At 37.8% G+C, this 22,217-nt stretch overlaps 1 protein-coding gene across 7 annotated transcripts; it reads right to left on the bottom strand.

Moving 5' to 3' along the window:
- Window positions 1-17,129: 17,129 nt before the first annotated feature.
- Window positions 17,130-19,975, bottom strand: LOC113311923. Of its 7 annotated transcripts, none has more exons than XR_003341622.1 (7): window positions 19,475-19,971; window positions 19,297-19,355; window positions 18,684-18,812; window positions 18,462-18,598; window positions 18,213-18,290; window positions 17,827-18,125; window positions 17,130-17,421 (listed from the first exon to the last, which is right to left on the bottom strand). XR_003341622.1 is itself a non-coding variant. In XM_026560708.1 (6 exons), exons 3-6 carry the CDS (start codon window positions 18,764-18,766, stop codon window positions 18,005-18,007), a joined length of 351 nt encoding a protein of 116 aa, XP_026416493.1. In that variant the 5' UTR covers window positions 18,767-18,812; window positions 19,297-19,355; window positions 19,475-19,967; the 3' UTR covers window positions 17,676-18,004. The 7 variants fall into 7 exon arrangements, 1 of the variants encoding a protein (XP_026416493.1); XR_003341630.1 differs by lacking the exon at window positions 17,130-17,421 and adding an exon at window positions 17,434-17,716 and having other exon boundaries at window positions 18,462-18,516; window positions 19,475-19,975; XR_003341624.1 differs by lacking the exon at window positions 17,130-17,421 and adding an exon at window positions 17,434-17,716 and having other exon boundaries at window positions 18,684-18,802; window positions 19,475-19,972.
- Window positions 19,976-22,217: the final 2,242 nt, after the last annotated feature.

Raw genomic sequence — 22,217 nt, 5'->3', positions numbered from 1 at the left:
ACATATTTTGTCATAATAAAAATATATATTGATAAGTACACGTAGTTCGACATATTGATATGTAATTATTAGCATATCAATATGTAGTAGATATTAGCATATCAATATGCTACTACATATTAGCATATCAATATGTATTAGTTATTAGCATATCAATTTGTGGTGATACATATTGATATGTAGTTATTAGCATATCAATATGTAGTTCTCCTTGTGTATCTAATAGAGAAAGAACTACGACATGTTTTTTTTTTTGGTAATATCTAATATGTAGTTTCTTTTTTACATTTATTTGATTTGTACCAGTTCCATGTTGATTTCAAAGATGAGATAACACACGAAGAAAGACAAATCCTTAATCGTATTTCAAGAAGGATTCAACAGAAAGCAAATGATGATGCTTTTTGTTTAGATGACAATTCCGATTCGGAAGAAGAGAAAGAAGAAGAGGAAGAAGAGAAGGAAGAAGAGAAGGAAGAAGAGGACTCAGTATTGGGGGGAGAAGATTGGAAGATTAAATACGATGATTTGAGGAATACAATATCTGCCAAATGGAGTGTCAACACAATGCAGCAATAGGGCGAACCGGTTGACGCTTCAAATCTTGAGTTCATGTTGCATGATATTTTCCGGAAAGCTTTCCTTTTGCAGAGAGAAGCCAGCCAGGAAGATTATGTTAGCTTGGGATGTACACCTACTCCAAGAAACTCCAATGAAGAGTTGAATGTGGACCAAATAGTTGAGAACGAAATACAAGGTTCTCCGGAAGATCAAACAGATGCTAACATTCCTGAAGTTGGTTTGTCAACACCGAAAGATCAAACTCATGCTAATGCCACCTCTGAGGTTGAATTGTCAACAACTTCAGTATTGAAGTTCCATGATGTTGAAGTTCCGCGATCTGAGGTTAAAAATTGGGCTAAATCTAATTTGGAGCAAAAAGTCAAAGAGATACAAGAGAAAAAGGGCAAAGAAAACACACAGGTAAGTAGCATATCAGTACGTAGTCTAAGTAGCATATTAATGTCTATCTGTGACATATCAATATGTAGTGGTATCTACCATTACATATTGATATGTAACAGTACATTCTTGTATACCACTATCTATCTGTTACTTATCAATATGTAGTGGTATCTACCATTACATATTGATATGTAACAGTACATTCTTCTAGTGGAACATATTTATATGTAACAGTACATTCTTGTGGTGGTAGACATAGAAAAAACTCAAGCTAAGTAGGTTTTTGTTGACAGTTTCAATTGATTTTTGCAGGTTGATCAACTTGAAGTTAGGCAGGAAGCAGCAAAGGAGTTGCTTAAAACTATGCTAGAAACGAAGTCTTCAGTTGTAGTTAATTCGCAGAAATTTCCAGAGTATAACGCCGGATTGGCGGCGGAAGAGTTTCATTTGCTGGATGTACCTTTGTTTACTATGATGTCGAGTTTGGAACACATTGAAAAGCTGTCTATGCCATATTTTATAGAAATGGCAAACTCTGGCATTGGTGTTTATGTCGAAGAGTTTGTAGACCTCCTTCCAGATAACAACGATGGTCTTTTTGGTATTAACTTACGAGAACAATTTGATAATCTGTTTGGAAGAGATTTGCGGCCTTTACAAATTGCTATTACATGTGTAAGTGGTATCTACCATTACATATTGTTATGCAAAATATGAAAATGTACTGATTAATGACACATACCTGTCGTGGTTAGGAACGGGTCTAATAGATATTGAATATAGCTTACGAAAAGTGTTAACTTTGAAATAATCTTCAACGTAATCAAGAATCCTTCCTCCAGATCTAGTAATAGCTGCAGTAGCGTGCGAGCATGGAAAACCATAAACGCGCCATCGTTGGCAAGTACAAGTTTCTCTCTCTAGATCTACCATATGAGATCTGCACAGTAAATATTCATGTGTTATTTTTTAGTACACCTAATATACACAGTACATATTTATATGTTCTCACAGAAACATGGTACTTAAAAAAAAGAGAAATTAAACATTCAGATGATAGAAATAAGGGGTAAACGCTAACCTTGGAGAATGCACTTCATAACGATTAGCATCTGACTGGATAACTTTCCAGGGACGACCAATTTGTATGTGTAGTTCAAGCAAGGCTTGATACGTAGGGGTTAGCAGTTCTGGGTCCATCAAGAGACTCTCTTCACGACGTTCTGACATCATTTCCATCATACGTATCCTACACGACAAGGGGATAGCAAGTCTGTTATACTAAAAATATACGTAGATTAACACAACAATATGCTGATACTGTTACAAAAAGAAAACTAATATAAGCTTGTACTGTGACTAAGGAAACTGATACAAACCTGATCGAGTCAACGAACGCACACGCAGGTAATTTCTTCTCTTTGTTAATCCAGCTATTGAACGATTCAGCAATGCTAGATGAAGTGTAACCATAACTACAGCCCTTGAAGAAAGCACTGGACCACTTTTCTTTTGGAATGTTGCGGCAGTAGTCAGCAACATAAGGCCTTCCCAAATTAACCATTTCTTGAAGACCTTCCTCGTATGTTGCAGGAGAAAGAGCATATGTCGCCTTTCGGAAAGCATCAGTCACTTCCTTATACTTTTCGTCAGACTTTGCGATAGGTAAGTTTTTGTCCAAATGGAAGTAACAATATCTTTGATGAGAATCAGGGAACTCTTTGGGAATATATTTAACCAACCCTTCACCTCGGTCAGCCATAAAAGTGATTGGGCGATCATCATTCAAAGCCTCCTTCAGTTTCTTGAAAAACCATTCCCAGCTGATATTGTCTTCACCGGGTACTAAAACAAACGCAAGCGGATAAAATCCTGCAAAAAGGAATTACTAGTTATGTTAAGCAACTAATATTGACACTACATATTGACATGCAGTTGGTTTACCTCTTTGTTGATATGTGAAAACCTGACACTACATAATAACATGTTAAGAAACTGATTGACACTACATTTTCACATGCAGTATGGTTTATCTCATACTCAGTAAGGTCAATATGTAGTATGTAGTATGGTCAATACTCATTGTCAGATAGTGAAGTAAGGTCAATATGAGTGATCTAACTACCAGACACTATATATCAAAAAAAAAAAAAAAAAGAACCAGTTACCTTGATTGCCATTAAGACATGTTGCTGCCATGAGACCTCCTTTAAAAGTTCCAGTGAGAAATGTACAGTCACAGAAAATCATGGGAAGACATAGTTTATATCCCTCTATACAATCTCCAAAGCAAACAAAAATTCTATTGAATATTTTTGTAGCATCATTGAAATCGAAATCAATAAATGACCCAGGGTTTGTTTCCCTAACAGCATTCACCCACCAAGCAAGATCAGTGTACGACTTCACATCATTACCAAAAATCTGTTTATGCGACAACTCAATTGCATGATATGCATGGTGATACTGGATTTCAATGCCACCACCAACTTTAAGATAATCTATGATCTCTGCTGGCAAATAAACTGCTTTACTAATTTGGAGGAACTAAGTGAATAAATTACAATTAAGAGATCAGTTGCAATAAGAACTTAAATAGATGTGTAATACGACCATTTAACTCCTGAACTTCATTATAGGAATTTTTCTTAAGACAATTATAGCTCCTGAACTTGAAGGATCTATGAATGATGCTAAAATTGATGTAACTCATGTTTTCTTCAGCATCCAGAGCTTTTTTTGAACTAAGCCGTAGAAGATTGTTGTGTAACATAAAAAAGAATAAGTAAGAAATCTTAAGCGGACAATAATACGTAGAATTATCACATTTAGGAAAGTTGACGCCTTGAACTGTATTACAATTTCAGTACGCAGTTGTTTAACATATAATACTCGTTTCATATCTCATATAATCAACTAAAATATTTCTTAAATGATTAGGAACAACAGATGAAGAACATTCATGAGTTCAAACTAGATCGAAATTTGAAAGTACAAGAAACTCAAATCTCGTTTGAGGGGTCACAAAGATTAAGAAGCTCTGAGTTCATAAATGAACTCAAATTATCGATCAGAAATACAGATTAAAAGTTAAATCGAACTTTAATTCGAAACCCTAGAAATTTTGTTGACAAAATTTCTCGAAAATTTCAATCTTAAAATAGAGATCAAGATGAAATAGATATAGATTTATATTCTGATCATGTTTTGAATGACGATTTAGAGATGAAATCAGATACATTAGGTTTTCAAAAATTATTAAAAAAATTATTTTCCGAAATCGACTTGAAAATCAACAAATATGTAATTCAAAATCAAATGAAACGATTATGATACATTAAACTTACCTTTCCCATCATTATTTGATGATTATATCCTCATTTCCGGTTGTTCTTGACGATTTTCATTAAATTTATTCATCGATACGCACTGAAAGTTCAAGAGTAAGAGTTGTTGACGTTGTTAAGAAAATCTGTAACTGTAGTTATGTAAGCCCATACTACATTATGTACTTGTTCGCACCATCTGACCATTTGTTAAGGACTCTCAACGGAGTCAACAATCTGACCGGGTTATTAGTTAGAGTCTATTGCCAATGTTCACGGCATGTTAAGTCTTTTGGGGTTTGTTAAATTGTTAAGCAAATCTGTAACTGTTGTTGAATATCTTTCAGTACAAATAAATCCTTATCTCCACTGGTAAATCTGTGGAAGATTTTCTACCAAATATTACCAAATATCATGTTTTAAATTGGTATCAGAGGGTTCGATCCCCTCGCTTTTCCGCTGTAACAATCACCACCATCAGAAACCACTTTTATATCAGCATCCAAAAAACCCTTTTTCAAAATCAGTTAAACAACTTTATCATTACCATTCCCATTTGTATCTGTTAATCAACACATAACACTACCATTACCAATTATGTCTGCTAACCATCACAGATCAATACCAATTATGTCTGTTAACTAAAACAGAAAAACACTACCAATTGAAAAGGTATTTCGACTATCTCACACAACCATTTGAAGAGGTATTTTAACTATCTCATACTATGAATTTGAAGAGAAACACCTATTTTCTCATACAACAGTTCAAAAGACCAACTATCTTCACCACCAGCTCCAGTACAATAGTTTGAGGGGCAATTACAAGTTCGTTTCATGTTGAAAAAAAACCAGCTTCGTGTCAAATTTAAAAACTCCAGCGATCAATTGGAGGACATCTATACTAAGGGTCTTCCAGCAGCAAGATTTCAGATTATACGTAGCAAGTTGCACCTTGGCCAACTCCAGTACAACTTGAGGGAGAATGTTAAGGATACCAAAATTATCCTTGTTAAGGACTCTCAACGGAGTCAACAATCTGACCGAGTTATTATCTAGAGTCTACTGCCAATCTTCACGGCATGTTAAGTCTTTTAGGGTTTGTTAAATTGTTAAGCAAATCTGTAACTGTTGTTGAATATCTTTCAGTACAAATAAATCCTTATCTCCACTGGTAAATTTATGGAAGATATTCTACCCAATATTACCAAATATCATGGTCTAAGTTGGTATCAGAGGGGTTCGATCCCCTCGCTTTTCGGCTGTAACAATCACCACCATCACAACCACTTTTATATCAGCATCCAAAAAACCCTTTTTCAAAATCAGTTACACAACTTTATCATTACCATTCCCATTTGTATCTGTTAATCAACACATAACACTACCATTACCAATTATGTCTGTTAACCATCACAGATCAATACCAATTATGTATGTTAACTAAAACAGACCAACACTACCAATTGAAGAGGTATTTCGACTATCTCACACAACCATTTGAAGAGGTATTTTAACTATCTCATACTATGAATTTGAAGAGAAACACCAATTTTCTCATACAACAGTTCAAAAGACCAGCTATCTTCACCACCAGCTCCAGTACAATAGTTTGAGGGGCAGTTACAAGTTCGTTTCATGTTGAAAAAAAAACAGCTTCGTGTCAGATTTATAAACTCCAGTGATCAATTGGAGGACATCTATCCTAAGGGTCTTCCAGCAGCAAGATTTCAGATTATACGTAGCAAGTTGCACCTTCGCCAACTCCAGTACAACTTGAGGGGGAATGTTAAGGATACCACAGTTATCGTTGTTAAGGACTCTCAACGGAGTCAACAATCTGACTGAGTTATTAGCTAGAGTCTACTGCCAATCTTCACGGCATGTTAAGTCTTTTAGGGTTTGTTAAATTGTTAAGCAAATCTGTAACTGTTGTTGAATATCTTTCAGTACAAATAAATCCTTATCTCCACTGGTAAATTTGTGGAAGATATTCTACCCAATATTACCAAATATCATGTTCTAAGTTGGTATCAGAGGGGTTCGATCCCCTCGCTTTTCCGCTGTAACAATCACCACCATCACAACCAATTTTATATCAGCATTCAAAAAACCCTTTTTCAAAATCAGTTAAACAACTTTAGCATTACCATTCCCATTTGTATCTGTTAATCAACACATAACACTACCATTACCAATTATGTCTGTTAACCATCACAGATCAATACCAATTATGTATGTTAACTAAAACAGACCAACACTACCAATTGAAGAGGTATTTCGATTATCTCACACAACCATTTGAAGAGGTATTTTAACTATCTCATACTATGAATTTGAAGAGAAACACCAATTTTCTCATACAACAGTTCAAAAGACCAGCTATCTTCACCACCAGCTCTAGTACAATAGTTTGAGGGGCAGTTACAAGTTCGTTTCATGTTGAAAAAAAAAAACAGCTTCGTGTCAGATTTATAAACTCCAGTGATCAATTGGAGGACATCTATACTAAGGGTCTTCCAGCAGCAAGATTTCATATTATACGTAGCAAGTTGCACCTTCGCCAACTCCAGTACAACTTGAGGGGGAATGTTAAGGATACCACAGTTATCGTTGTTAAGGACTCTCAACGGAGTCAACAATCTGATCGAGTTATTAGCTAGAGTCTACTGCCAATCTTCACGGCATGTTAAGTCTTTTAGGGTTTGTTAAATTGTTAAGCAAATCTGTAACTGTTGTTGAATATCTTTCGGTATGAATAAATTCTTATCTCCACTGGTAAATCTGTGGAAGATATTCTACCAAATATTACCAAATATCATGTTCTAAGTATTCCCACCATCAAATATCTTTTTTAAACCTTCTTATATTTTTCCCCAGTCATCTTTTCTAAATCTTCATATATAACAGAGGATTCCGATTGAGTCAAAATTAAAGTGGAAACAAAGTTAACAAACCCATTATAAGTTTATAACGGATCATCAAATTTATCAAATCCACGTAAATTCTCTCTATTATTATCAGCAAGAAAAAAATTAAAATTCTTCATCAAGAGATTATGGGGTTTGATAGATTTCCATCAAGAGATTATTTTTTATAGCTTCCCATCTAGAGATTCTGGGGTTTGATCAATAATCTATCAAAAACCCATGAATTTCTTTTTCTAATATCACCAAATGGTGACGTTCATTAATTCTTTCCCTTTCTGTTTGTTTTACGTTTGAGAGGTCAAAAAATTGATCATGAATTCGACAAGTTTCAGCCCTTACATGAATATGACCTCCATCTTCCTTCTTAAATCATGCTTTATGTCGATTGATTCCTTTATACAAGCAATACAACAATAATGTTCATGCACCACTGCCATTATAACCAGAAAATGCTGTGAAAGAGAGTAATTTTCTCGATAAAAAATTCCTTGTAAATGAAACAATAAATTAAGCAAAGGGGTTGTTTGCAAATATACAAAGTGGCTGTTGTCTATTCGTCATCAACGGCTAGAAATGATCAGGCATTAGTATCCAAGGGTTATCCCGTGCTAGCTTATAAAACTGTTATAAGCAGCCGGGCGGGATAGCATTTGCCATCGTGGATGATCATTAACAGCTAAGAAGCCGACAAAACCAGGAGGAGGTGTAAATTTTTTGCACGAGCCAGATATGGGGTGCAAAATGTGCTTGGGTTTTATGACCAAGAAAATAACAACAAAAAAGAACGATTTTTTGGGACGATGGTTTTTTTGGGGACCATGATTTTATTTTGGATAAAGATATTAAAAGTAAATGTAGGTCACCCCTTATCTGGATATTTATATTAATACCTAAATTACCCTCCTGATTAATTTTGGGTGATGATTAGTTAGTGTTAATAATAGTTAGTGTAATGATTAGTGAGATGATTAAGTTAAAGATAATTAGTGAGATTAAAAAATCAGATGGTTTTTTTTTTTAAAGAAGTAGAATTATTGAGAGAGTAAAGTTAGAGAAGATGAAGAAGGAAAACATGAAAAACGATGATTTTACCAACCACAACCGGAGGAAGGGTATTTGGATACCCAGGTGTGCTTCAAACTTAGATAATGTTGGTAGAATTGCTCCAAACTTTCAAAAAAAAATGAAAATTTTTATGTAGATTTGGGTCAGTTCGGTTACCATATGTCAAGAACATGTAACCGAACACACCTGAAAGTGTAGTTCGGTTATGTTTTCCAAACACGCAGGTTACCGAACTCGCTCGTTAATGGAGGTTTTGGTCGTACAGTGTAATGTTCGGTTACCTAGGATAAAATGGTAGGTAACCGAACTTTGAACTTAACAATTTATTTGGGTACATCTTGTGTGTTCGATTAGTTCGCAAACTTTAACGCAACCAAGTTCCCAACCGAACTGCAGGTTAAAAGTAACCTAGCGTTAGAAGTTCGGTTGGTTCGCAAACTTCAACATATTTTGCGAATCAACCGAACTGGTGTTATATATGCATATATGCAATTAGGCAAACGTTCGGTTACTACGAAATTTATTTCTTGGCGAATTAGGTAGATTTCGGTTACGAAGTTTCAAAGGTAGAGTTCGATTACAAAGAAAACTTAACATTTTTGCGAACGAACCGAACTTGTGGACTTCTCATTATTTTCGTAAACTAAAGTTCGGTGATATCCTTATTTTGCGAAGGAACCGAACTTATGGACTTCTGTTGTTATAATACAAGGAGTTCGGTTAAAAGTATTTTTTGCGAATCAACCGAACTCTATTGGCTAAGTTCGGTTACTTTGTAGTTTTAAATTTTTTTGCGAAAAAACCGAACTTTATTGGATAAGTTCAGTTATTTTGGAACTCAAGATAGTGGCCACAACAACACAGTTCGGTTAGATTGGATTTTTTTTTTTTTTTTTGTTCTAAGTGTGGAGTTCGATTACTTTGTAGTTTTAAATTTTTTTGTGAAACAACCGAACCGAGAGTTCGGTGACTTAGTTTTAAATACAATAGAACCGAGTTGTTCTTCGTGTTCTTCATTTTCAAGAAGTTCGGTTAGTAAACTTGGGTTTTTTAGAAAATCGACCTAACCGAACATGGCTCTGTAAATCCTACTAAAACCCTATTTTGATTATTTCTATTCGATTGAGCAATCAAAATAAAATTAAAGTGAAAGGTTTGTTGCAAAATACCTCCGGAGTGGTCACATGGCAGAATCAGGCTGCGGCTGGCGTCTTTTATGCTCGATAAAATTATCATGTAACAGAACTTAATTGTGATTGCATTGATGTTGTTACATTTCTTAAATAGGCGGTGACGGTGGTGGTGGGAGGAGGTGGTGGTGGTAATCGGTGGTTGGCGGTAGTGATAATCGGAGGTGGTGGTGGTGGTAATCGGCGGTGGTGGGAGGTGGTGGTGGTAATCGGTGGTTGGTGGTGGTGATAATCGGAGGTGGTGGTGGTGGTGGTAATCGACGGTGGTGGGCGGTGGTGGTGGGAGGAGGTGGTGGTTATATATATAGGTGGGTATTAGGTTGGTTTTAAATTAAATTAAGTTAAGGGTAGATTAGTCATTTCAACGTTTTAGGACACCCCTTATCACTATAGAGAAGATGGCCTAATAAAACCATGGTCCCCTCAAAAAAACAATGGTCCCTAAAAAATCATTCAAAAAAAAACAGCAATTGGGCTTGGAAGCCAGTTAGGCGTCGTGTGCAGTTGTCACAACAATGCTCTAACATGGCATTTTGAATTTGTTAAAGTCTGCAGACATCCAACTCAAAATCAATTGGCGATGAGTGGAGAGGCCCTAAGGGATTATAAACCGCAGGATCTTAGATTGTCCAAATAATGTGGCACTAATAATCTCAACACGCCTCCTCACGTGTAGCCTCGTTAGGTCTAACACGTGGACATTTAAATCGGGTGACGCGGAATAAAGACGCGGTCTAATGACTCGTCGCAAATAGCCTGCTCTGATACCATGTTAAAGTTTGCGGGCATCCAACTCAAAACCAATTGGCGATGAGTGGAGAAGTCCTAAGGGATTATAAACCGCAGGATCTTAGATTTCCCAAACAATGTGGGACTAATAATCTCAAAAGAATTGCTCCCAGAAAGATTAAATGTTGAAAAATCCATACGTTCGAAGAGTTTATTCACAAATTTTATTAATGATATACATTTTATAAAAGATTAAATCTGGCATCTTTTTCTTCTAACCATATTTTTGATTCGGTAAAACACGACTTTGATTTCGCCTCGACTCGCCCCGTCTCGATTTGTGAGAGATTTTTTGATGATGACAAGATCGCTAAGGGATTGTAGTAAATCCATAAATAATGACCATGTTTTCCGACGACAGACAACCCAACGTAACTGATTGAGCTACTGCAGAACCACAAAAATACATACAACATAGGTCATCTTGCCAAGCCAAACCAATCTCGCGCGAAGAACATTCGACACAACATCGGGGTAATCGGGAGTATCCCAATAATTGATAAACTCCGCAAGATTTAGATGATACTCTTCCTCGGTAAGAGACTAACACAATGACTCCCATTCACCGTTGAAAGCAACCCATTTAGCGTAATTTAGTTCGTATTGTTTTTCAACTTTTTCTTTTGCATCCGCTTGTTCATCTTCCGGTAGTTTTTTAACTTCATCATATCTTTTTTTCTTGAGTGGACAAATTATTGGCTTGCACCTATTCATCAAATTACACCATATATGGAACGTACAAAGTATATTACGGGATAATGATGATACTTCCTCTATTGCATTCATCAATGCGACTTCATTGTCAGTCATTATAACCCCGGGAATAACATCACCTTGGAAGATTCCCGTAACTTGTTCTAGTGCCCAAATGTAACTAGGTTCTTACTCGTCCCTTAAAAAACAAAACGCCACGGTAAACGGTGACTTCGTCGAAGTACGCCCAACAATATTCAATAATGGCATCTCATACTTGTTCATCTTATAAGTGCAATCCATTATTATAACTTCATGAAAGCATTGAGTCAATTGAACACTCGTCGGATGCGCAATGAAGAGTTATGTTATCTCTCTGTCCGAATCCACATCCTTTTGAACTGCGTAGTCTTTCTCTTTGGACAAAATTTTTTTTTGTTGCATCACTTGTCTATCTCTCAATTCTTTCTTTCTAATTGTCTCAAATACATCGTAAATAGTAGATGAGTGGTTATCCTTGTTATCCTCCTTTAGTATTTGGAGCATTTAATGCAGTAAAATACCCATTGTCCTCATTTTAGCTACCTTGTCCATTTCTTGAGGAGTTAACTTTGCCGCCATGAAATGTCCTTCAAGATTCCCCGGACGAGGGTGGTTATGACGACTTTTCATAACCTTGTAGAGAATTTATCCTTCCAAATCTTTGTTGTAATTAAATGCTAGATTTTTTTTATTCAAATTAAATGCTAGATTGAATGGGAAGTTGATCTTCTGTGAGAAAGTTTTGTGTTTCCTATTTGTCTTTCCATTATATACATAACTCTTCCTCTGGTGGCTTTTCTCGGGATTACCGCTTCTCTCACAAACCATTTCAAAGTGAGTTTTGCTTTTTTTCTCATTCAAAAATAATATGCACATGTCTTTTTGTGCATGTTGTCTAGCCCAACTATTTGCCTCTTCCAGATCTTTGAATACCAAGTCATTCATGTAGTGATGGGATGTGTCTTCGTACAAAATATCAACTGAGAAGGTTGATTCTCCATTGGTATTCGGTCACATGCAACATACGAGAAATAACACAACGTCAGTAGCAACCAAAACAAGAAACACTTAAATGTTCGGCATTGTAAACAATTTTGTCGACCAAGCCGAACATACAGTTCAATTATCTAAACTCTAGAAAAATTTTGCGCTCTTTCCGAACTTGTTCTTTCGATTTTCTATTAGAAGTTCGACAAAAAAAATTAGTACACTCGACTAAGCCGAACTCCAAAGTTCGGCTATCTAACCTCTAAAAAAATTTGCGATCTTGTCGAACTTAAACCGAACTATTATCTGTATACTCTATAAAAATAGTTCGGCTACGTTTTCTGGAAAAAATAACCGAGCTCTCAAAAACCTCCATTAAAGTAGAGTTCGGTTACCTGCGTTTGTTGAAACAAAGAACATAATTGCACATACAGAAAGGTTCAATTACTTGTTCTTCATATCAGGTAATCGAACTACTTTAACCTAGCCGAAATTTGTTTCTGAAATTTTCAGTTTAACTTATTTTTTGCCCAATTCAAGCTACATTAACTAATTTGAGCCATACCTGAGTACCCATAAATCCATTCTCTGGTTGTGGCTGATAAAATCCATCATTTGGGTTGTTAGCTTGAGTTTGGGGAAAAAGCATTCATAATCTGACAAATGACTCATGCGCGGATCGTTCGAAATTTTGGCAAATGCACTAAGAGATGAAGGAGGTTTTGATTCAGATGAGGATTTATCATCACAAGAACACTCGTATCATATTTACCAAACACAAAATAAGATTTTTTGGGTTCACCCATCTTCTTCATCTCTTATTATTATTATTCTTCTTCTTATCTCTCTCAATAATTCCTTTTCTAACAAAACTATCATATTAGTAAATCACTATTCACTAATTAATCATTACATTAACTAATCACCGGTATTTTAACTAGTTGCCAGAACCACCGCGCCTGCAAACCCTAAACCACCAAAACCTCGCCTGAAACCACCCCTCTACACTCCTACCACCACCACCATCATCTCGATGGATTAGGGTGGCGTGGGGAGTTCCTTGTTAACGCTATTTTCTTTTCCTTTCAGCCTTCCACGTCGTTCTCCCTTCTTGAGAACTTGATATCCGTTTTTCTTTAGATTTTTGCTTGTATAGTTTTCTTCCTAGGTTTTGTTTGTCGGAAAGTTTGATCACCACGAAAACTTGCTGTGTTTCGTGGTTGAGTTTCTGTTTCTGGGCAGTTTGAGAACCTGCTGTTTGAGCTGTAGTTTGAGAGCTTGCTGGTTGAGCTTTTGTTTGTTAAATGTCCATAGATAGGGGTGTTATAATCTGCCCGTTTAAAGATTACCATGGGTGTCCAGATGGGGGGGTTGGGAGTAAGGGATTTGCTTGTTTAATCCCCCATCTGAAAAAGATTACACCTCCGCAACATGGAGAGGAAGAATTCACTTCAACAGGCTATTCGAACTGACTTAGAGGTGTTCGCTGTTTTGGAGGAGACCCTGAGGACTTTGAAGCAATGGATGTGCTTCGACTGTATGTCTATCCAGGCTTGGACTAGGGCGTGCAAACATGGAGACACCGATCTTAAGCCTGCAGCATTGGATGGGGATGTAATCCAAACAATTTTGGGGGTTTCTCGGCCTAGTAGAGTTCCACTTTAGCTGGACAGTGGCGATGAACTTACTTCTGAGACAGTAGACGATGTTTGTCGAGCTCCTATATGTAATGTGAAGAGCATTCCTAGAGGGTGCAGTCTGGCTTTTTCTCATGCTCTAAAGGCGGCGCTGCTGAAAGTTGCAACGGAATCTGAACTGGTTAGGAATTGGGTTAGGTTACTGTTGCTTTCCCGTTGTACACTGCGAGTTTTCAGGCCTAAGGGCAGAGGGAAGTGCAAGTCTGGGAATCGTAAGGAGATGCAACAGAAACAAATTCTTCGAGCACTTGCTATTTGGGGTGATTCCGGTGGAGTACAACAGTTGGTTAGGGAGGCTCTGCAGCTACCACGAATGGGAGGTTCTAAGATTGAGGAAGATACGGAGGTGGACAGCAGGTCGATGAATGTTTCACCCTGTCTGTGCAAAGTGGCATATGGGCACTTCACAGCTGCAGTCAATGCCATCAGTTCATCTGGGTAACGCCAAACAATGAGGAGACACGGAAATCGCTTGAAGGTAAGCATCGGATCATGCCCCCTCCACAGAAACCAACTATCCCGTTACATGAGACGCCCTTAGTTGCTGAAGAGGGGACTGTTCTAAGATGCATTAAGTCGTTCCCTAAGGGAACTTCTTGTGGAAAGGATGGTCTTCGGGGACAACATTTGTTGGATGCATTTTTGGAGACGGTTCCACAGTTGCTGCTGACTTAGTCACGACAATAACAAGGGTAGTAAATTTTTGGTTGAGTGGCAGCTGCCCACCTATCCTTGCGGAGTTCATTGCATCGGCACCCTTAACAGCTCTCCTTAAACCGGATAAAAGCATACGTCCTATTGCTGTTGGGACGATTTGGCGGCGTTTTGTGTCCAAAGTATCAATGAAGGGGGTTGGCAAAGACATGGCATCTTATTTACAAGATTTTCAGTTTGGAGTGGGGGTTTCAGGAGGTGCTGAGGCAATCCTACACGCCGTGAAAAAGTATGTCAGTAAACATCATACATATGATAGACTTACTATGTTAACTGTGGAATTTACCAATGCCTTTAATCTAGTCGAACGCACAACCATGCTTCTTGAGGTGCGTAAGTTATGTCCATCTATATATCCATGGGTTGAATACTTGTATGTCCAACCTGCAAGATTGTATGTAGGAGACTATTATATTTATTCGTCTACAAGGGTGCAACAAGGGGATCCTTTAGGGCCGTTGTTATTTTCCTTGGTGCTTCATTAGCTTATAGCAAAGATAAATGAACGATGCACACTATCCTTCCAAGCTTGGTATCTTGATGATGATACTATTATTTGGGACACTGAAGAAGTAGCAAAAGCAATCACAGTTGTCCAGACGGAAGGGCCTGATTTCGGGCTTATATTGAATATTAAGAAAACAGAAATCTTTTGGACCTTTTGTGACGGACGGAAGATAAGAGATGGGATGTTTCCTGCTGAAATTTCGAGACCAGATAATGGAGTTAAGTTATTGGGTGGTGCGGTAAGCCTTGATAATGGGTTTGTGAAGGGACTTTCCATTCGGAGAGCAGAGAAGGCAGTAGATTTAATGCAGGTTTTATCCAAACTCCTTGATCCTCAGAGTGAACATTTACTCTTACGTGCCTGCATAGGCATCTCCAAGCTTCTCTTTGGGGTCCGGATTTGTTTCCCAGACTACACTATAGAGGCATCATATATTTTTGATAAAGGCTTGAGAGAGATGGTAGAGGGTATTGTGGTTTGTGTGTGTGTGGGTGGGTGGGGGGGTGCGTTCTTTGTGGATTTACAGTGGAGGTTATCCACCATACGTATCAGATATGGGGGATTTTGTTTATACACTACTAAGGAGAATTCTCAATATTCCTTTATAGCATCACGAGTGCAATCCTGGGGCCTACAATATCACATATTAAGGGGGGAGTGAAGTAGAGGACATGGATGATAATTTTCATAAGGCTTTGAAGACATTACAAGAAACTATTCCCGATTATGGATTTAGAAACTATACTAGTAAGGACACCGCCCCCCTTAAAGTACAAAGTAGCCTGAAGAGTGCTCTTTTTGGTAAAGTAGTCAAAGACATAGATAGAGTTTATGAGTTATCAGACAGGCAGAAAGCGGTTTTTGGTTGCCTGCAAGCAACACATGCTCATGACTTTCTTCTTGCTATTCCAATTGAGGGCCTTGGACAGAAGAGGTCACCCATGGAATACCGGCCCATCCTCAAGTACAGGTTAAATGATTCCTCCGTACCCTTCAGATTCACGTTGTTCGGCATGTATCACAAGTTTCTTAGACACTTATGGGGAACATAAAGTCCATTGTAAGGTGGATCCGGGTTTCAAATATAGACATGATCATGTGAGAGATACGTTGTATGATGTGCTTTAGAGAGATGGTATCTCAGCAAAGAAAGAAGCGGCTGTCAACTTTCTGACAGACCCACTTGAGGGGAGATCAATACTCCGGCCAACGGACGTTCTTAATTTCGGATGGGCTAATGGAAAACACACATGTGTTGACCTTACTGGGGTTTCTCCGTTAGGTATTGGACATGGCACTTTCACAGTTGGCCAAGCAACACTGAGGGATGCCCCAGGTAAGATAGCAAAGCATGAGAAAGCATGTATTGATAATGGACATGCTTTTATCCCCTTTGCTTTTGGTACTTTCGGTTTTTTAGCTCCAGATGCGGTTGGACTAATCAAGAGAGTTCAGAAAGTCATGCACAATAATGTCATGACTCCTGGTTCGAGAGAATTTGTTTTTAAGAGGATAGGATTTGCAATTCAAAAGGGGCTTGCGGCGCAACTTGTTGCTCGCTTACCTTCTATGTAGTTTATTTTCTTGTAAACATTCGAAAGTAACTTTAGTACGTTTAGAGGTCATTAGTCGCTAATTAATCATTACACTAACTAATTTGATTACCAAGGAAATTTATTAACAAAAAACTTAAATAAGGGTGACCGAAAATTACTTTTAACATCCACCCAAAAATAAAGAATAATTAGATTTTGTGCCCGTGCTACGCACATGGCATGTTTTTCTTTCTTTTAACTATATTTTGGATTTGGTGTGATGCGGCCTCACCCCGTCTCGTCGTGCATTTTTGATTTGGAGTTGCGGGGCTTCGCCCCACCTCGTCGCGATACATTTTTGATTTGTTGTGGTCGGATTTGCCTCTCCCTGTCCCAATGTATTTTTTATTAGGTGTGGCTCGGCTGCGCCTCGCCCCGTCCTGTCGTGCATTTTTAATTTGGAGTTGCGGGGCTTCGCCCCACCTCATCGCGATACATTTTTGATTTGGTGTGGTCAGCTTCGCCTCGCCCCGTCTGATGTATTTTTGATTAGGTATGGCCCGGCTGCGCCTCTCCCCGTCCCCATGCACGTTTGATTTGGTGTGGCTCGGCTTCGCCTCGCCCCTGTCCCGATGCAGCCTTGCCCGTCGCTTATGATTTTTTATTTGGTGTGGCTCGGCTTCGTCTCGCCCCGCCCAATGCATTTACAAAACATGAGGTTATGCTTATAGTTACGGATACTCGGTCAAAAGCATTTACAAAACAACCATCCAGTTAACCAATATATAGAAGCAGCATTTGCACAACATGTAAGTAATATGTTATGATTACTCACAACCGTTGCATTAGCAGCGAAGAAAATAAAATCACAAAAACGAAAACAAAAAAGAGAAAAAGAAGAATTATCCCCGTACATAGATCTCAATATATATACCCGCCACTTGAGTTAGAATTGAGTCAGCGACTTGAACCCTTTTTAGCTGCATCGATATATAACTTGTTTGAAAACAGGGGGATACAAAAGGGTAAACGTATTTTACAAATTCACATAAATATGTAACAAATTTTCACAATGCAGTCCATCAAAATCAACTAAAGTATAAAGTAGACTACCAACACGGTCAATCAGGAGTGAAGATTGAATCTTAATCTCTTAGCAACAAAAAAAAACAATTAATTTATGGTTGCAATAGTGGTACTAAGTGATGATGAAAACCATTGCTGGAGAAGGCTCTTTCCAACTGGAATTGTTGCCAACGTCAGCCTACAACTTTACTGCACAAATTTGAAATTCAACATAACAGTACACTCTGCCAAACCTGTAGATGCCCAAATCCTAAAATTGAAATATTCACCTGAAATTATTAATTGCAAAAGAGATATACCTTTAGTAAGCTATCTGCAAGCTCCTTATTATATGGATCCGCTTTCAAGTCTCATGTTCCTTAGGCTTCAGTACATTCACCCCCATCCATAAGAAAGAGCCTATCGCAGATGCCGCCATTATTTCTTCTTAAGTTGATGGACTCCATCCAACTTTAGTCTTCGCACGTATTGGTATCTCTATGTCATATGCCAGTATAATCGATGTCTCTTCTTAACAATAGATTGTGACGCTGGAATGAACATGGGAGTTTGGCATCACTGGACTGTCCATCATGTCACTGTTGCTTGCATATGTTTACTGCTAACCGTTATTAATTTATCAACATCGGAATTGAACTGCCTCGATGCTTATTTTGATTTACATGAGCTTCAGAATTTTGCATACCTTGTTTAATGCCTCTTGTCGCCGAAGCTTGAGCTGAATACCTCATTTGTTGTGCAATTAATTTTTTTTCTATGATACCTGGCATTGCATAAGAACACAATAGAAAGTAAAATGTTTAATACGCACCCATACTCTGATAGCCATTAAAACTATGCAAGATTTCCTATCAGGGTATAAGATAATAATTTAGACACATGCCTAGGAAGCGATCAACGAAGTTACACCTAATTAGAGGAGCCAGAACATTACCTAGGGACAGAATCAGAAACTTGGGATGCGTATTGATGCTCCAAGGGACACCCACCTGACTAACAACTCTCAAATTGAACTCATTGCAAGCTAGCTGGTTCTGACGACTAAGAATAGTCTCAATCTTGCCCTCGAAACTATGTTATAGCAAATCGAAATAATAAAACACTCTTCCGTTTTGGGAATGCTGATAGAGTAACAACATAAAAAAGGCACAATTACCAGTCTGTGGGAGCTTCGGCGGTCCATGAACACTTAACTTCTTTCATGCACTCAGTGGTGACTATAATTGGATGCAAATCCATGAAAACTGCTCAACGATCACAACTCCAATTCAACCTCTAATTGTCCCTAAATACAATAAAACACTTATAAACAAAACAATAACCTGTTTTATGAATTCCCCAATAGGAATTTTTAAAAACCTAACATATTGTAATCTCATAACATTACTATCACACATGTTTCTGAAATTAATTAAAAAAATTACTACAATAATCAAAGTTATATACTTTAACTGATGCCAAACGCTAATAAATTGAACACCAAAATTTGTAAAATAGAAGAAGAGGATTTTCTTGTGCGAATCACAAGCTGGGAAATCGTTAATGAATTAAGTTGAGAGGAGAAAATTTTGGACATTTTTTCAGCAAGAAATACAGACAACTTTACATATAAAAACACAACGACTAATTATATAAAGCCTGCTAAAACAAAATTCAGGCAGCTTCGTGCTTAACAAAAATTTGATAATACAATCAAATTAGAAAAAAAAAATGTAGTTCGTATGTCTTTTTTTTTATCGGCAGTTCATATGTCTATGAGGAATTCTTACCGTGCTAGATCACGGGGAAGCTTAAACTCCAAATCCATCTGGGTTTCCCATGAACACAACTGTCGGCATTAAATGATGCTATATTCCATCAGCAAACCTTATAATTGAACCATCAGAAAAAACCAAACGTAAATCGAATACTACTGAACCCTAAACCAAAAATCCAAATTTGAATTACCGGTTTTGATTGCCGGAAATTCACGAAAAGAAGATTAAAGAGTTCGATATATAAAAAACTCTACTGATTAATGACATTTCAACTGATTTGAATCAAATTTAAAAATCCCCAATTACAGCACAGCTCCAAAAATCCCCAATTATTGTTTCTCGGTGTATGAGATATGAAATATGGACTTTGACGAAATCCCCAATTACAGCACAGCCCCAGATTGTTGTTTTTCATTAAGCTGATTCGATTGAAACAGATAAACATCTGAAATTAGGGTCGAAGGTTAAAGAGAAAAGAGGAGATGATTGTAGGGGGATAATATAATTTATCCCCCTACAATTATATCATTATAAAAGATGCATCAGCATCGCTATCTCCTTGGCTTAAATACACGCAAAAGCCTTGGCAGTCGAATGTGGAGGAATAGGTTCGTGTCTGTAATCACCACATCCTTTTGAACTTTAACCAAACCTTGTTAGCACTTCTGTAAGCTTAGTAAAAGGAACAATGTCATAATAGATACATAAATACCTTTCCGTTACATATGACAATTACATTTTAAATTGGTACCAAATCACTATACTGATAAAGAAACACTGGCTAGGTTGATTAACTCAAAACTAAAATTATAACAATTATGCATGTCAAGAGGTTTAATATTGCAATCATTTGTATCTTTTGGGTAAATTTCCGCTTTCACATTATAGTTCTAAAAACTTCGGTAATACAATGTTATCATATGGGAGAAAGTGGAACTGATTCTACATTGAAACTGAAACTCACCAGTATACCACATGGACAGAAAATCTTACAGCCTACGTACACTGCCTAGAGGAAGCGGAAAGTGTGGGATGTGATCAATATCAAAATCATATTAGTTGCAAGTTCAAAACCATGTACCTAATTCAATGCATCTGTTTCTATCCGCAGGTGAGGTTCCAAAAGATTTTAGTGATTCACATGAATTATTATGCTCAGATAAAATATAAAATAAGAAAGCTTAAGCAACGAAGCAGCAAGACAAAGGTATCGATATGCACGTACCTTTAGCGCATCAATATGGACACAAAATAAACTGTGTGCTTCACAATACAAAGGGTGGTTGTCAAGCGCAATCCATACAACCAAACCACTGTTATCTTTTGAACTCTATTCACTTATTAAAGAAACTGATTTTTCCCTTATATGAATTTATTCTCAGGAACAGCTGGTGTGAAAACGAAAGCGCACACAAAACCTACAAGTATATAGGGCCAAGTTATAGTAAAGGGATGAGTAAGGGGAAGTCCACAGGGATGTGGTGTGTAGTGATGGTAGCTAAGCTACGAACCAAGGCAAGTAGCCAAGAGAAAGGGAGATAAATTGTAACTAAATGCAACCTATCATGAAACTAAGAGTTCAAACTAAAACAAGAAGTAAGCAAATTGCAGGGTGATTTCAAGCACAACAGTGCACGGCAGAGGAGGACAGTGCACTATAACTAGTGCACAACAAGGTTTAAGTTGCACAATTTAAGCAAAACAGTGAAGAAACAAGTAGCTGGGCAAAAAGCAAAAACAGAGAATTTCAAGTGACAGTGAAGTGAGTTTGTGGACTAAACTAAGGTTCTGAATCCACCTAGTGACCTAGCCAGATAGTGTAGTTCTAGGTTAAATCCCTATCCCTAATGGAGCTAGGTGAAGGTTCAAGCCTGCCTATGTTCCAGGGCATACATAGATGGAATGGAAGAATAATAAGCTAGTTCAACTGTTTTACTCCTAGCATTGACTGTCTTTTAACAGCACAATCAATCACAAGCAAAGTTGGACACGAATTTCCTCCATTCCTCAATCAGTTCAACTTACATGAGTTATAACCTAACATTCCACCACCTAACTGTGTACTAAGGTTTCATCTAAACCTTAGCTAATGTAACTTAGCTCATAACTAACATGTTACTAATATCATACATCTTAACAGATAATTGACACATAACTTCAAATTTTTACTGAACTCAAATAACTGAATTTGAAATTGGAAATAAAACTACTACAATGTTCACTGGCTAGTCCAGAGATGATTCTGACATTCACCCTTCATCTCTATTTATACCCAAAACATTCAATTAGGGTTTACAAGCATTTTCCCCAAATTTGATAAAATTAGGGTTTTTGGGAAATTGGGGAAAACTCACCGTACCCTCTGAATTCGTTGTCTCCTATGCAATTGAGCGCTGACCCATGCTTCCACTTGCTCCTGTCAACTCGAACAACGCTCCAAGTTGGTCTTCTCTCCACTATAACTGAACTCTAGCTCTGCCTTTCTTGTTTGTAGCATCTAGGGTTGATGTGTTTCTGTGATGGTCGGGGAAGAAGGTGGTGATGGAGCTCGAGGTCTGGTAATGTCGGGGCATGATGGTGAAGGAGTTGCAGGTGATCGAAGAGAGGAAGTTTGGGGAAGAGAAGAAGAGGTCGACAGTTTGGGGAGAATGGAGTGTTTGGCTTGAGGTCGATGGGTTTGGAAGTTAGGGTGTTGAGCGGGTGTGGCAAGGGGTGATGATTTGCGAGGAAACGCGTCGGATGTGAAGATGGTAGGTGGATCCAACGGTGAGATGGGAAGATATTGGAGAGACCGTAGGATGAGGAAATGCAGCAAAAAGGACGGCTCAAGATTGAGATGGGCGCTGCGATGTGAAGCGAGGACTTCGGAGTTTGATGTGCGATAATGGAGCGACCGTAGGATGCTGAAATGCTTCGATCTGACGGCTGAGAAC

The sequence above is a fragment of the Papaver somniferum genome, chromosome 1 (assembly GCF_003573695.1).
Source record: "Papaver somniferum cultivar HN1 chromosome 1, ASM357369v1, whole genome shotgun sequence".
Lineage (NCBI taxonomy): Eukaryota > Viridiplantae > Streptophyta > Magnoliopsida > Ranunculales > Papaveraceae > Papaver > Papaver somniferum.
This window is presented reverse-complemented; position numbering and strand designations above follow the sequence as displayed.

Excerpts from the sequence above, each read along its gene's own strand:
- LOC113311923 (XM_026560708.1), bottom strand. The coding sequence starts at position 18,766 with ATGGATTTGCATCCAATTATAGTCACCACTGAGTGCATGAAAGAAGTT. Across the intron at positions 18,599-18,683 it reads GCCGAAGCTCCCACAGACTG|TTTCGAGGGCAAGATTGAGA; the intron begins GTAATTGTGCCT and ends GCTATAACATAG. Across the intron at positions 18,058-18,212 it reads GACAAGAGGCATTAAACAAG|CGTCACAATCTATTGTTAAG; the intron begins GTATGCAAAATT and ends TGTTCATTCCAG.